Source organism: Hemitrygon akajei, chromosome 22 (assembly GCF_048418815.1).
Source record: "Hemitrygon akajei chromosome 22, sHemAka1.3, whole genome shotgun sequence".
Taxonomy (NCBI): Eukaryota; Metazoa; Chordata; class Chondrichthyes; order Myliobatiformes; family Dasyatidae; genus Hemitrygon; species Hemitrygon akajei.
This window is the reverse complement of record NC_133145.1, coordinates 18488261-18505653: the sequence shown is the minus strand read 5'-3', so window position 1 is coordinate 18505653 and position 17393 is coordinate 18488261. Positions and strand designations below refer to the sequence as shown.

At 40.5% G+C, this 17393-nt stretch overlaps 1 protein-coding gene across 5 annotated transcripts in view; it reads left to right on the top strand.

Moving 5' to 3' along the window:
* The window catches only part of LOC140714546 (uncharacterized), a 441169-nt gene that overhangs the window by 334121 nt on the left and 89655 nt on the right, over nt 1-17393 (top strand). For all 5 annotated transcript variants that reach the window (XM_073025825.1, XM_073025824.1, XM_073025827.1 and 2 more), the window contains one exon: nt 468-605. In XM_073025825.1, the coding sequence (XP_072881926.1) occupies nt 468-605 (138 nt within the window). The remainder of the gene's footprint in view (nt 1-467; nt 606-17393) is intronic.

The window sequence follows — 17393 nt, the reverse complement described above, 5'->3', positions numbered from 1 at the left end:
GAATAGAGTGACATCCATTTAGAATGGAGATGAGGAATTTCTTCAGCCAGAGGGTGGTGAATCTGGAATTCATTGCTACAGGCGACAGTGGAGGCCAAATCATTGGGTATATTTGAAGTGGAGATTGATAGGTTCTTGATTGGTAAGGGCAGCAAAGATTACAGGGGAAAGGTGGGAGAATGGGATTGATGATAAAATGGCAGAACACACTCAATGAGTTGAATGGCTTCTATGTCTTACTACATCCTATCACTTGTGGTCTTTAGGATTAGGAAGAATACCAATGCACTTAAGGGAAACATTATACAGAGAGCAGTGGAAGTCTGGGTTGGACTCAGTTATTGGAGCTGTGAATCACATGCTTTGCCACATTGTCACTTGTACCTTAACTTCAGTTAAATCCTTAGAAATATGTAGAGTATTACTGAAGACTTATTCCTGTAAACTATGATTCATTGTTTTTGTAGCTTGAAGAATTGAAAACTCAGTTGGAGCATTGCAAACAGGAATTAGTAGAGTCTCAAAAGCACAAAGTGGAGCTTGAAGCCCAGTTGAAGGCTAGCTTAGAACGTGAGCAACAGGTCCGGTCTGGTTACATCTCCCAGGTAAGAGAAAACAAAAGTCCTGTTCTATACAGGCATGTCTCCCTTTTGACATGTAGAGAGTGCTACCCTCCCTTATTGTCCCCTTGCATGTTTTGTGAACTTACAACTTATCCGATTTTTTTTAATGCATGGACTGCTGCATGACAACATGAACAATCATTGGTGCTTTTATACCATTATTAGCAATTTTTAGTGTTTATAGGGTAAAATTTAACAAATAAAGTGTTGTATGGAGGAGAAATTTAAGTATTTTAGTAGTTAATGGATTACAGATATAAACAACCAATTAAAAATGTAGGCAATTAAAAACTGGTTTTAGGTGGTGAAGTACCTCTGTGACTGAAACAAATTTAGCAAAAGAAAAATGCTGCAAATTTGCAGCAGATTAGGCATGTGTATTACACTCCACATTGATGACCTTTCAACAGAACTGGAAGAAATTTGAGAAAATGAAATACATTTTTCAATATAGAGAAAGACAACACAGCTTGGAAGGTCTCTTATGCGGGAAGATGGAACAAGAGATGGAATCACAAAAGGGATGGTAGAGAACAGAAAGTGGGTGGAAATGGGGCAAGTAAAGAAACAATTGGACAGGGCTAGAATAGGTGTAAATGGGAGTTATGTAGTTATCTGAAATTGAGCATTAAAAAAAACTACAGGTGCTGGAAATCTTAAGCAGAAACAGAAAATGCTGGAAATACACCAGAAGCTTGATCTGCATCGGTGAGAAGAGAAATGGTGTCTGTGTTTCAGGTTTTGATCCTTTGTCAGAACTGCAAATGAGACATATGATGCTCTTGAATCTGTGGGGAAGCTGTAAGAAATCATTCATCATCACTCTGGTTTGACCCTATCAGAGGTCTGCCCTCACCACTCTCCCTGTAGCTTTACAAGCTTCTTTTGTCTTTTTAGTTCTCATAACAAGTCTTCATCCTAAACATTGACTCTATTTCTCTGACAAGAGATACAGTTTAACCTGCTGAATACTTCCAACATTTTCTGTTCTTGTTTTATTATTTGAAATTGTCTACTTGCTATTGAGTCCAGAAACATGTAATCTGCCTGGATATTAGAAGAACTACTATTCCTTAAGATGTTGAACTCCATTGGAACAATATAAGAGCATTGAAGATAAGGAGGTTGTGAGTATAGGATTACATTAATAAATTGACAGATGTCTGAAAAGCCAAGGTCATGGTTGGAGACTGAATTTCAGACAATCACCCAGTTTTTGTTTGATCTCCATGTTCTTGAGGTGACCACATCTTGAACGGTGAGTATAGTGTGATAACTTGAAACAAATAACAAATTTAATCTTCACCTGTAAAGTGCATTTGATGCAGTGGACAGTGCGAAAGGCAGGTGTTGCCACCTGCCACGGGATGTGGACCCAATTAACCAGGAAGAAATAATTCCCCCCCCCCACCTCCCCCAGTATTGAAGGGGAAAGAAAGAAGTGATTTGTTTTGTGTTGCATAAACATGAAACTATTGGAAATATCTGACATTCCTGTATTATATTGTAATGTTGTTATTGGTTGGAAGAAAAGAGATTGATGTTTTTCTATGAATGCCATTGGGGATTTCAACATGCTGGTAGATTGGGAAAATCAGGTTAGTGCTGGATCCCAAGCGAAGAAATTTGTAGAATGCCTACGACATCACTTTTTAGAGAAGCTTGTGGCTGTGTCCATGAAGGAAAAGGCAATTCTGATTTGGATGTTGTGTAATGGACTAGATTTGATTAGGCAGTTTAAGGTAATGGATCCTTAGGAGACAGTGATCATATGATAGAATTCACCCTGCAGTCTGTGTGTGTGTGTGTGTGAGAGAGAGAGAGACAGAGACACACTAAGAACATGTATCAGTATTATATTGGAGTAAGGTGAACTACAGAGGCATGAGGGAGGAGATAACCAAAGTTGATTGGAAGGGGACACTAGCAGGATGATGACAAAGCAGCAGTGGTTGGAGTTTCTGGCAGTAGTTCAGAAGGTGTAGGATCCCAAAGAAGGTAGTGCAGGATAGATACACCCCAAAAATGAAATAGTATTAAGGGGAAAACGGGCCATCCAAGGCTGACATGGGAAGTCAAGGACAGCCTAAAAGAGGGGGCATATAATATTGCACAAATTAGATGGAAGTTAGAGAATTGGGAAGTTTTTAAAAACCAACAGAAGGCAACTAAAAAAAGAGAGAAAAGATGAAATATGAAGGTAAGCTATCCAATAATATAAAAAGAGGATACCAAAAGTTTTTTTTTTCAGAAAGACAAAGAGTAAAAGAAAAACAAGAGTGGATATTGGACCACTGGAGAGGTAGAAATGGCGAACAAAGAAGCAGGGAACTTACTTGGGAAGTGTTTTGTTAGTCTTCACTATGGAAGACACCAGCAGTGTTCCAGAAATTCAAGTTTCAGTTAGGTGTGAGGCAATAGCTATAACTCAGGAGAAGGTGCTTGAGAAGCTGAAATTTTTTAATGTAAATAAATCACCTGGACCAGATGGACTGCACCCCAGAGTTCTGAAAGAGGTAGATGAAGAGATTGTGGAGGCATTCAAGTGATCTTTCAAGAGTCACTAGATTTGGAATGGTTCTGGAGAACTGGAAAATTGCAAATGTCACTCCACTCTTTCAGAAGGATGGGAGGCAGAACAAAAGAAATTTTTAGCCAGTTAGCCTGACTTCAGTGGTAGGCAGGATGTTGCAGTCCATGATTAAGGATAAGATTTTGATGTGCCAGGAGGCACAGGATATAATAGGCCAAAATCAGCATGGTTTCCTTCAGGGGAAATTTTATCTGACAAATCTGTTGGAATTCTTTGAGGAAAGGACAACAGGTAGGATAGACAAAGAAGAGTGGGTAGATGTTATTTACTTGAACTTTCAGTCCTTTGACGAGGTGTCACACATGGGGCTCCTTAACAAGATATGACCCATTGTTATTACAGGAAAGGTACATATATAAACCCCATTTCCAGAAAAGTTGGGATATTTTCCAAAATGCAATAAAAACAAAAATCTGTGATATGTTAATTCACGTGAACCTTTATTTAACTGACAAAAGTACAAAGAAAAGATTTTCAATAGTTTTATTGACCAACTTAATTGTATTTTGTAAATATACACAAATTTAGAATTTGATGGCTGCAACACACTCAACAAAAGTTGGGACAGAGTTAAAATAAGACTGAAAAGTGCACAGAATATTCAAGTAACACCGGTTTGGAAGACTCCACATTAAGCAGGCTAATTGGTAGCAGGTGAGGTATCATGACTGGGTATAAAAGTAGCGTCCATCAAAGGCTCAGTCTTTGCAAGCAAGGACGGGTCGTGGCTCACCCCATTGTGCCAAAATTCGTGAGAGAATTGTTAGTCAGTTCAAAAGGAACATTTCCCAACGCAAGATTGCAGAGAATTTAGGTCTTTCAACATCTACAGTACATAATATTGTGAAAAGATTCAGAGAATTCAGAGACATCTCAGTGCGTAAAGGGCAAGGTCGGAAACCACTGTTGAATGCGCATGATCTTCGAGCCCTCAGGCAGCACTGCCTAAGAAACCGTCATGCTACTGTGACAATTATAGCCACCTGGATTCAGGAGTACTTCGGAAAGCCATTGTCACTAACAGTCCGTCGCTGCATCCAGAAATGCAACTTGAAACTGTATTACGCAAGGAGGAACCGATACATCAACTCTATGCAAAAACGCCGGCGAGTTTTCTGGGCCCGAGCTCGTCTCAGATGGACCGAAAGACTGTGGAACCGTGTGCTGTGGTCAGATGAGTCCACATTTCAGCTAGTTTTCAGAAAAAAATGGGCATCGAGTTCTCTGTGCCAAAGATGAAAACAACCATGCTGATTGTTATCAGCGAAAGGTGCAAAAGCCAGCATCTGTGATGGTATGAGGGTGCATCAGTGCCCACGGCACGGGTGAGTTGCATGTATGTGAAGGTATCATTGACTCTGAGGCGTATATTAGGATTTTAGAGAGACATATGTTGCCATCAAGGCAACGTCTCTTCCCGGGACATCCATGCTTATTTCAGCAGGACAATGCCAGACCACATTCTGCACGGGCTACAACAGCGTGGCTTTGTAGACACAGAGTGCGTGTGCTTGACTGGCCTGCTGCCAGTCCAGATCTATCTCCTATTGAAAATGTATGGCGCATCATGAAGAGGAGAATCAGACAACGGAGACCACGGACTGTTGAGCAGCTGAAGTCTTATATCAAGTAAGAATGGACAAAATTTCCAATTGCAAATCTACTACAGTTAGTATCCTCAGCTCCAAAATGATTAAAAAGTGTTATTAAAAGGAAAGGTGATGTAACACAATGGTAAACATGCCTCTGTCCCAACTTTTGTTGAGTGTGTTGCAGCCATCAAATTCTAAATTTGTGTATATTTACAAAATACAATTAAGGTGGTCAGTAAAACTATTGAAAATGTTTTCTTTGTACTTTTGTCAGTTAAATAAAGGTTCACGTGATTTAACATATCACAGATTTTTGTTTTTATTGCATTTTGGAAAATATCCTAACTTTTCTGGAAATGGGGTTTGTAGATAGAATATTGGCTGACTAACAGTAGGTAAAGTGAGGGAGGAAAGGGGCCTTTTCTGATTGGTTGCTGGTGACTACTGTTGTTCCTCAGAGGTCAGTGTTGGGGCAGCTTTTCACATTATATTTCAATGATTTGAATATCAGATTGATGGCTCTGTGGTCAGGTTTGTGAGTGATATAAAGATAGGTGGATGGGCATGCAACATTGAGGCAGCAGAGAGTCTGCAGAAGGACTTGGGCAGATTAGAAGATTGGCCAAAGAAGTTACAGACAGAATACAGTGTAGAGAAGTGTATTGTCATGTACTTGGTGAAAGGTATAAAGATGTAGACTATTTTCTAAACAGGGAACAAAGGAAATTTGGGTGCAAAAGAACTTGGGAGTCTTAGTACAGGATTCTCTAAAGGTTAACTTGCAGTCTGAGTCAGTAGTAAGGAAGGGAAATACAATGTTAGCATTCATTTCAAGAGGTCAAGAATATAAAAGTAAGAATGTAATGCTGAGGCTTTATAAGGCATTGGTCAGACCACATTTGGAGTACTATGAGCAGTTTTGGCCTCTTATCTAAGGAAGGGTGTTCTGGCATTGGAGAAACACCTGACCAGGAATGATTGTTGCAATGTAAGTGTTAATATATGAGAAGCGTTTGATGGCTCTGGGCCTATACTCACTGTAGTTTAGAAGTATGAGGCAGGTCTGATTGAATACTGAAAGACCTAGATAGAAAGAATGTTTCCATTAGTGGTAGTCTAGGATCAGAGGGCACAACTTCAGAAATCAAGTATGTCCCTTTAGAACAGAAAGGGCGAATTTCTTTAGCAGGAGGATGGTGAATCTGTGGAATTCATTACCACAGATAGCTGTGGAGGCCAAGTTACTGGATATATTTAAAGTGGAGGTTGATAGGTTCTTGATTAATAAGGGTTTCAAAGCTTATAGGGAGAAGGCAGTATAATGGGGTTGAAAGAGCAAATAAATCAGCCATGATTGAATGGTGGAGCAGACTTAATGGGCCCTAATTTTGCCCCTTTGTTTATGGTCTTATGGTCTAGTTAAATATTTTATTGCATAGACTAACTACATACACGAGATTTTTTTTCTTGCAAAAACATCTTGAAAAGTTTAACCGATTCAAAATTGTTACAAATTTTTAAAAATGATAGTTATGGATAAACTTCAGCTGTGGAGTCATTATTCTGGATACATACATTGTCACCAATCTGTGATCCACAATCAGACAACCCTTGTTTATCATTTAAACTATTAATTAAGTTAAGCAAATACTGTACTGGACAATACAGTTGACATTTTATTATCCATCTTTTCAAAAGGAGCACAAATTTTGGATTCACTTGCTAGGTTTTTTATTTATAGAAAATTCTATGTCCACTGTATTTTTTTGTAAACTGCTGTTACTGTAGCTAGTTAATATTTATCTGCATCTCAACAATAACCAGAGGATGATTCATTGCTCCACTTTATATTTTTCTAAAATTATTATCAAAGTTTTAAAACATAAAAGTCAATGTTTCCTGAAAAAAGACAGTTGATACCGTACAAAATTAAAAAAGACATTTTCAATTTATGGTTGAATAGAAATACTAAATGTTGATGCACACAGTTACAAGTAACACAAGTTAAGATCAGCAGAAAATAATATTAGAATATTAATAAAAATTGCTTCTGATAACTATTGATATAACTATAACTAACTGATAACTATAATTAAATGGGCTTTTTACCAATACTATCTTTGGAATAGGGTACCATAGAAATATGTTAAGGGTCTTTTAAGAGACTCTTGGATAGGTACATCCAAGAGCTTAGGAAAATAGAGGGCTATGGTAACCCTAAGTAATTTCTAAAGTAAGTATATGTGCAGCATTGTGGGCTGAAGGGCCTGTATTGTGCTGTAGATTTTCTATGTTCTATGCTTGCTATACTTGTCTCATACTAATTTTTCAACGTACTTTGTCATCAGCACATTTAGTGGCATTTAAACTTGTCTTTTTATTTCTCCCATGATTTATAGAAAAAGACCCATTTTGCCAATGTCTGTATCAGCTGAAAGGTGTTCAGCCTAAATGCACTTTTTAACCTATGTTTATAGGTCATAGTACATTAAGTACTCAATTGGTACTTTGTAAATATAATAAGTTTCTGCCTCTGTTACTTTTTCATGCCATAAGTTTCAGATGTTCATCATACTGCAAAATTCCTTGTAAAAGTATTCAGTCTCCAACCCTTTGTTTACAAAAATGAGTATTACAACCAGATATTTTGATCAATTTAACTGTGATTTTTCATTTATGAATCACATGCTTTTTTTTCCACAGTAAAGCCCAAAAGAACAGGGTAAATTGGAAAGCTTGAAAAACTAAAAATTCAAAAACTGAAATGTCAGCAGTTAAAAAGTATTCATCCCTCTTTACTTAGTTGAACAACTTCTCTTAACTATTACAGCCAGTGGTCTTTCAGTAGTCTATTAACTTTTCACAATATGATGGAGCAAGATATGTACATTCCTCCTTGCAAAATTACTCAAGCTATACCAGGTTAGTTGGGGACCAGTGATAGACAGTCTTGAGGTCTTGCCAGAGATGTTCAATTAGTTAAAGTCAGGGCTCTGTCTGGACCATACAAGGATATCGATTTTCTTCATTTGATGCCACTCCATGGTTACTCTGGCATTGTGTTCTGGGGCCTTGTCCTGCTGACAGATGAACCTCCTACCCAGTTTAAGGTTTCTGGCAGAGGCTCGCAGGTTTTTATCCAGGATCGGTCTGTATTTAGCAGCATTCATTTTCCCATCAATCCTGACCAGATTTCCAGTCCATACTGCTGAAAAACATCCCCGTAGCATGATGCTACCTCCACCATACTGTACAGTAGGAATGGTGCTACCTGGCTGATATGCAGTATATTAGATTTATGCCACATGTACCGCTTAGTGTTGAGGCCAGTAAGCTCCACTGTAGCCTCATCTGACCCCAAGACCATCTACTACATCTTACAGTATCTTCTAAGTGATGCTTTGCAAAGTCTTTATGGGCAAGGGTATGCTTTTTTCCCATCCAGGGCTTCTTCCTTGCCGCTCTTCCATAAATACCGTATTTGTGCAAGGCCTTGGAGATTGTGGGGCCATTGAACTTCATCTCCAGTTGCAACCACTATCTTCAGCAGCTCACTCAGAATGACTGTTGGTATCACAGTAGCCTCGCTTACAGGTACTATTCTCCTCTGGCGAGTAAATTTAGAGGGGCTGCCTGACTTAGTGTGGCTGTTGTTTCAAATTTTTCCACTTTTTCCACAGTGGACTGCACTGAGCTTCGAGGTATGTTCAGTGCCTTTGAGATTACTCTTTAACAGTAAGGTCTATACTGCACACCCTTTTTAAAGACATTAGTAAAACATTCATCTAGTGCCATAATCCTGATCGGCACTTTTCTTTAGTTAACTTGGGGTTTCTGTATTTGTAAAAGGTCTTAGAAATTTCTTTGACAATGCAGTGGATTCTGGTGAATTGGACCATCATTAAATTACGACAGCCGCTTGCTTGGGAACTCTTAAAGAACAAAACCTAATGGAGAGAATAGCCAGGATTCCCTTTCTATATTTGGGATACTGTGCTGCTTAATTGGGACACGAGACTGGTACTGAACAGTTTCTAGTTAGAGTGGGAAGAGACTGAACGAGTAAAATAATTGGGGGATAAAATGGAGCCAAGGTATGCAGACACAGCTCAATGGGGCAGGTGTAGGCAGAAACAGTGGGCCTACCCATACAGTCAGGTTTGTAGATCTTGGATAGGAGGTAGAAATGGGTAGTGTGGGTTAAGGGAACTGTGAGCTTGGTAACAATGGATGGGATATCTCTAGAATTGATGAGGTTGGTGATGGTGCAGGAGACAATGGCCTGATTGTCAAAATAAAGTGTTCAGGGGAAGGGACAATAAAGTGTAAGGTCAGAACAAAGTAGATTGTGAGGTCAAGAATTGATCTTATTGACCAGGGAAATGTTGAATAATCTTATAACAGCGAGATAGAAGCTGACCTTGAACCTGCTGGCAATTTCTTTCAGGCTTTTGTAACTTTGGCCCAGTAAAAGAGGGGAAACAGAGGGCATGTCTAGGATGACTGGGATCTTTGATTATGTTAGCTGCTTTACAAAGGTAGTGAGTAGTGTAAACAGAGTCCATAGAGGTGTAGCTGGTTTCTGTGATGTGCTGTGCTGTATCCATAATTCTCTCAAGGAAATCTACAGGTGCTGGAAATTCAAGCAACACACACAAAATGCTGGTGGAACGCCAGGCAGCATCTATAGGACGAAGCACTGTCGACGTTTCGGGCCGAGACCCTCCGTCAGGACTAACTGAAAGGAAAGATAGTAAGAGATTTGAAAATAGGAGGGGGAGGGGGAAATGCGAAATGATAGGAGAAGACCGGAGGGGGTGGGGTGAAGCTGAGAGCTGTAAAGGTGATTGGCAAAAGGGATACAGAGCTGGAGAAGGGAAAGGATCATGGGACGGGAGGCCTAGGGAGAAAGAAAGGGGGAGGGGAGCACCAGAGGGAGATGGAGAACAGGCAGAGTGATGGGCAGAGAGAGAGTGAGAGTTGGCCGGTGTGGTATACCGCGTCTAGTACTCCCAGTGCGGCCTTTTATATATTGGTGAGACCCGGCGCAGACTGGGAGACCGTTTCGCCTGACACTTACGCTCTGTTCACCAGAGAAAGGAGGATCTCCCAGTCGCCACACATTTTAATTCCATGTCCCATTCCCATTCTGATATGTCTATCTATGGCCTCCTCTACTGTCAAGATGAAGCCACAGTCAGGTTGGAGGAACAACACCTTATATGCCATCTGGGTAGCCTCCAACCTGATGGCATGAACATTGACTTCTCTAACTTATGTTAATGCCCCTCCTCCCCTTCTTACCCTATCTCTGATATATTTAATTTTATTCCCCCTCACCTTTTTTTCTCTCTCTGCCCATCACTCAGCCTGTTCTCCATCTCCCTCTGGTGCTCCCCTCCCCCTTTCTTTCTCCCGAGGCCTCCCGTCCCATGATCCTTTCCCTTCTCCAGCTCTGTATCCCTTTTGCCAATCACCTTTACAGCTCTCAGCTTCACCCCACCCCCTTCGGTCTTCTCCTGTCATTTTGTATTTCCCCCTCCTCTTCCTACTTTCAAATCTCTTACTATCTTTCCTTTCAGTTAGTCCTGACGAAGAGTCTTGGCCTGAAACATCGACACTGCTTCTTCCAATAGATGCTGCCTGGCCTGCTGTGTTCCACCAGCATTTTGTCCATAGCTCTCTGCAGTTTCTTGCAGTAATGGGCAGAGCAGTTACTAAAAGAGACCACAGTGTATCTCGGTAGGGAGAAGTGTAAGATGGAAGGACATTACAGAAATGGAGAAGGCAAGGAAATAGATGATTTGGATGAGGAAAGGAATTTTAACATTAGTATATTGGCATAGGTGATGTTAGGTGTGAAATACACAGTGTCCCTGATTGTAGAACTGTGTGGTTGAGAGTTCATCCCCAGATTAAATATGAAACCAAGGTTACATATGGTCATATTTAATCTATGATAGCTGCCAAGCAAAAAGGAATTAATTTGTAGTTAAGAAAGTAGAGGCAGAAAATATTGGTTTATGATCTGCATGTTTAACAGGAGAGAATTCATAGAACATAGAAACATAGAAAACCAACAACACGATACAGGCCCTTAGGCCCACAAAGCTGTGCCAATCATATCCTTACCTTAGAACTACCTAGGCTTACCCATCGCCTTCTATTTTTCTAAGCTCTGAGTCTCTGGAGCTGATTATCTGTTATTTGTGAAGTGGGATGCCATGCGCAATCGTAATCGATTGAAAACATACGTGGGAGCACGGAGGAACATCTGGAAATCTCCAGGAAGGCCTTCTTCGTTGCTGCTGTTGCTCTGAGGTCCGGGACTCTGCTGGGAAGAACAGGCCCCCAGTCCTCGGGGTCGCGTTGCCGATGGCCGTTGGCGGGGCTGTCTTAATACGCTCGTCAGAGGATGGTGCTCGGAGAAGCTGTGCTGGAGGGGATGGTCGTCGGCTCGGAGGTTCAACGGACTCGGAGTCCGCTGTGGTCAGGTCGCTTTCGGTGTGTGCTGCGTTTGCGAGGCTGTTGGGCGGCGCCGTGGAAGTCCATAGCGGGGGTATTCCCTTCTGCCGCCGACCTGGGATGGCAAGTCTGTCGGGACCCTGGGGACTTGTGGAAATTGTGTGGTGATTTCTTTTTAACTTATAGTCCTTTAACATCTTTGGACTATTTTTACTGTGCCCATGGTCTGTTTTTTTTAATCAATTATGCTATTGTTACACTGTTGTAACTATGTGGTTTTGTGTAGGTCTCGTAGCTTTAGTTTTTGGTCTTGTTTGTCTGGTGGATTTGGAGCTCCTTTCCCGGGAACACGCTAAGACAGTAGCGCGATATTAATACGCAGCAGCCTCTCTGGACTCCGGATTGGGGATTGCCAAATGTTATGTGGATTTTCTGGTGGTGTCTGTTTTGTCATATGCTTTTGTGATATCATTCTGGAGGAACGTTGTCTCATTTTTTAACTGCTTTGCATTTGTGGTTTCTAAATGACAATAATCTGAATCTGAATCTGAATCCATCCAGGAGTCTCTTAAAAGACCCTATCGTTTCTGCCTCCACTGTTACTGCCAGCAGCCCAATCCATGCACTCACCACTCTCTGCATAAAAAAAACGTACCCATGATATTACCTCCGTACCTACTTCCAAGCACCTTAAAACTATGCCCGCTAGTGCTAGCCATTTCAGCCTTGGGGGGAAAAAAGCCTCTGACTATCCACACGATCAATGTCTCTCGTAATCTTGTACATCTCTATCAGGTCACCTCTCATCCTCTGTCGCTCCAAGGAGAAAAGGCCGAGTTTGCTCAACCTGTTTTCATATGGCATGCTCCCCAATCCAGGCAACATCCTTGTAAATATCCTCTGCACCCTTTCTATGGTTTCCACGTCCTTCCTGTAATGAGGCAACCAGAACTGAGCATAGTACTCCGAGTGAGGTCTGACCAGGGTCCTACATAGCTGCAACATTACTTCTCGGCTCTTAAACTCAATCCTACGATTGATGAAGTCCAATGCAACATATGCCTTCTTAACCACAGAGTCAACCTGCGTAGCAGTTTCGAGTGTCATATGGACTCGGACCCCAAGATCCCACTGATCCTCCACACTGTCTTGCCATTAATGCTATGTTCTGCCATCATATTTGATCTACCAAAATGAACCACCTCACAATGATTTGACTGGAACCCCATTTGCCACTTCTCAGCCCAGTTTTGCATCTTATCAATGTCCCACTGTAACCTCTGACAGCCCTCCACACTATCCACAACACCCCCAACCTTTGTGTCATCAGCAAATTTAATAACCCATCCCTCCACTTCCTCATCCAGGTTATTTATAAAAATCATGAAGAGAAGGGGTTCCAGAACAAATCCCTGAGGCACTCCACAGGTCACCGACCTCCATGCAGAATATGACCCGTCTACAACCACTGTTTGCCTTCTGTGGGCAAGCCAGTTCTGAATCCACAAAGCAATACCCCCTTGGATCCCATGCCTCCTTACTTTCTCAATAAGCCTTGCATGGGGTACTTTATCAAATGTCTTGCTAAGATCCTTATACAGTACTCTACGTCTACTGTAGACATCTACTGTAATTACCAGGTAATATAAGCGACAGTAAGCATAAATTAGTCTCTGAAGCAGGCTGAGTAGCTGATTGTGAAATAGTGACACTGCTGGTGTCTGTCAAATCCTGACTGTCTATCAGCTGCTTCTTTATCAAATAAGGTAAAATGTAGCCACTTAATTGGATAAAAAATTTTGCACTGCTATGCAAAAGGAAATCCAAAACAACAGATGTTGTATGTCAAAACTAAAGACAGTGAATGCTGAAAGTAGTCAACAGCATCTGTGAAATTTAAAAGTAAAAATGTCATCCAGCCTGTAATATTTACAGTATTTTCTGTATTTATATTATTTGAGACTTTAATAATAACTACAGCTTAGTAGGTTGATCCAAATGTCACAGGTTGAAGAAAAGAGTGGGTTGTGACACAAAGTGGTTGAAACCTGCAAAGATGCTGAAAAATAAGAATGGCTATAAATATAAGGAAATAGTGATTTGATGATTTGACCTCCACTTCTTCTCCCAGAGAGTTGTGGGGGTCTGGAATGCACTGCCTCGGAAGGTATTGGGGGCCAGTTCTCTGGATGCTTTCAAGAAGGAGCTAGATAGGTATCTTATGGATAGGGGAATCAAGGGATATGGGGACAAGGCAGGAACCGGGTATTGATAGTAGTTGATCAGCCATGATCTCAAAATGGCGGTGCAGGCTCGAAGGGCCGAATGGTCTACTTCTGCACCTATTGTCTATTGTCTATAACTATTGGATGTGTTGTGGGCAAATTTTTTTCTTAACCGGATTGAAATTATTCTTGCTATAATCCATTCCATATTGTTCGTTTGCCAGTCTTGTATGGCTTAAAATCAATAGTCTTGAGTGGGAATTTTGAAGAGTATTTGAGTTTATTGTGTACAGTGGGGAAAAAAATTCAAAGCTAATTTCAGGATTACAAGGTCACAGGGAAAGTTGGTTTGACATTAACTGCTATGCATACTGTATTCTACTCTATAGTCTTTAAAATGGAAATTCAAATTAGTTCTAAATATCAATATAATTGTCACTGATTTAAGAAAGAATAGCAAGATAATACTGTGTATTTTGAAAGTGCCATTGATTTTACTGAAATTGTAATAGTTCTTCAGAACTCTGAAATGCTTTATTTTATAAAATCTCTTCACTCATATTTGAAGGAAGAAAATAAGCTCTAAAGCTTCTCGTATAGCCATTCTGTATCAGTGTCTATTTGGCAATGAAGAAGGCATTTGGTATGCTTTGCCTTCACAACCTAAGGCATTTGGTATAATAGTTGGTGCATGATATTATGTCTGCACAGAACATTGGTTCAATTGTACTTGGGCTTTTGTGCACAGTTTGGTCAATACATTTCAGGAAAGATGTGGTGGCGATGGGGATAGTGCAGGGGAGATTCTCCAAGATATTTTCTGGAATGGAGGGCAGGAATGTAGAAAAAATAAAAGGCTGGGTTTATTCACATTGGCATATTATGTGATAGATAGCCTTATAGAAGCTTATAAAATTATGAGGGGCATAACTAAGATAGATAGTATTTTTTCCCCAGGGAAGGGGAGTCTGCAATCTAGAGAGTATATGTCTACGGTGAGCGAAGAGTTCTGAGGAGTAAGATTTTTTCCCACACAGAGCAGTGGTTATCTGGAACAAACTGCCAGAGGAGATGGTAGAGGAAATTAACAATTACAACATTTAAAAAGCATCTGGACAGGTATTGCGATAGAAGGGCTAAGGGAGATGTAGGCCAAATGCTGGTAAATGGTGATAGTGTAGATTGACATCAAAATTGCAGGGATGAGTGGGTTAAAAGGGCTTGTTTCTGTGCTGTATGATTCTGTGAACAACCTTCATTTACAGTTCAATTCTAGACTTGTTTTATGCTGAATTTATGCCTGGCTTTTCCTCCCCTTTAGTTTATCAGCCCTGCCACAGCACTGAAATGGCTCATAATAAACTCACTAATGATATATAAATTGTGACAAAGGTGATGCCATGCCACCATAATCTAGCCTGGTGTGATGCACTGTCCTGATTCGATGCTTATCAGGGAATCAACTGCAATGAAATCTCCTCTTATTCCTGCATTGTTATCTCTGCACGCAGTATCCCTATCCTTCACCGTCACTCTTTCCTATTACTCAACTACTGGGTGCCCATGGCAGCATCACAAAATTGTATCAGATTTTACATGTTTGTTGATGGTACTCAGCTCAGAGGGGTTGCACTTCAGTGGACTGGAATTTCAACAGACTGCAAATGCCAAGAATTTGGTAAGCTTGGGCATGTTTGAAATTCTGATCAATGAAATCTTGTTTTGGATTTGTATTTAAGACTTTAACTTGAAATTTAAGATGCCTTTTAGCTGTGTTTCTTTTACATGATTAGTCAATGCTAAAAATTTGCCAGCCAGTAGAAACTAATATTTAACCACTTGATCAGCTATTACTGATTATTTGATTTGCTAATTGATCCTGAAAGCAGAAGCTAAGCAAGCACTTAATAAATTTGAGCAACACACACAAAATGCTGGAGGAACTCAGCAGGCCAGGTAGCATCTATGGAAAAAAGTACAGTCGACGTTTTGGGCTGAAATCCTTCGGCAGGACTGAAGAAATTTGGGAAAGCCGAAAAGTTATGTTACTAAAATGTTTTGTTTGTATAGTGTTTGCACTTAAGTGAAGTGCAAAAGTCAGACACAGCAGCATAGTTCATAAGAAGCTATTGCCTCTACTCCTGACCTCAAAGGAGGTTTGTACATTCTCTCAATAATCTCATCAGTTTACCCCGGGTGGTCTAGTTTCCTCCCACGTATGGAGATATGCAATTTGCAGGTTAATGGCAATGTAAATTGCTCATAGTATGTAGCTGAGTCTTAGAATCTGGGAAAGGTGATGGAAATATGTGACAACTAAAATGGGATTAGATTAAATGGAAAACATGAGAGTTTCTGCAGAGCTGCAAAATCTTGAGCAACACACAGAAAACGCTGGAGGATCTCAGCAAATCAGGCTGCATCTATGGAGGGGAATGAACTATTGAAGCTGGATGCGTGTGTTACAAACCCCGTAACTGGGTATCTTACCAGCAAAGATAGGAGCATCCGTTGGAGTCTGGTGATACTATTTTTAACAGTATTTATTAGTAAAAATACACAAAAATAATATCAATGCAAATATACAGATAATATACGTCATCAATACTAAACCTAAAAGTGCGGGTATAATAATAATAGGAAATAAGCTCTATCGTTGTCTAGGGGATAATGAATTGTCCGATGGAAATATAAAGTTCAGTTCATGCAGGCTGTGGTAGTTGTTGATCACTGTGTTGCAATTGTTGGAGAGAGAGAGTAACAGCTATTGACTTGCCAACTTTCCTTTACGATCTTGATCCGTCAATGCGTTGTTGTGGCCATTCACATATGACCCCTCCGTCCTTTAGCTAGACCGTTCTTCCATGGTGGACTCATCACCCAGGCAAGGGTGGACACACACACAAGCCCCCACCGGTCTCGTAGCGTCTCTCCTGGTGCGTCTGAGGGGTGTTTCCCCAGACCCTACTTTTATCCCCACTCACGGGGTCTCAGGTGTCAGTCAGGTTGGGATGATGCAACCCATCAACCAGACCACTCTGGTTGCCCCCTGAGGGGTTTCAATGAATAGAACAGTACTCAATACACAATTCCTTCTCCAAGAGACAATAGCAGTAATCAGTGGTTCCGTTCCGCTTTTGTTAGGAGGAGACATTCCACTTTTGTGTATCCCTGCGTTGTCTCTCTCTCATTTCCTTGGTATCAGACCTGAAATAGTAGCGATTTTGCGATTCTCAAAAAGGGGGGGGGGGCGACTCTGCACCCTTCTGCCCATCAGAGTTGCTCCTCATTCGTAACACCCCCATCCTTCTAAGAATTTTCACCCAAAAGGGGAAAATTAACTAATACACAGTCTTACAGAGTTTCAGAATCTAACACAATACAAAAGAGTTTTCACTACAGAGTAATGCAGTTATACATTCAATTTAGCATCTAGATAAACAGTCAGCGAGCACATTATCACTTCCTTTAATATGCTGTATCTTAATATCAAATTCTTAATAAATTCCTGTAGCATCAGACTCCAATTTAATAACCACCTACTTTTATTCCTTTTCTTCAGCAAAACAAAACTAAAGAGTTGTGGTCTTGAGTATATAATACAAAATGTGAACCAATACATGTGTGATTATTCTGTAGTACATTACAAAAGTTTATGCAAATACTAATCTTTATTTTACTTTTAAACTCAACAGTCAATCTTCCATGGTGTTGTCTTTATTATTTACATGCTTTGTCGAAATCCCTCAAAACCAGATCCTGTTATTTAAAGTGGCATTTTGTCAACCTTCGCCTCTTTTCCACTTAACTCTCACGTGGTTAGCTTGCTCACCAGTGTGGAATAGGCTTTTGCATACTCCTTTCATAGGAGTTATTTTATCAACAATGTTTTCCA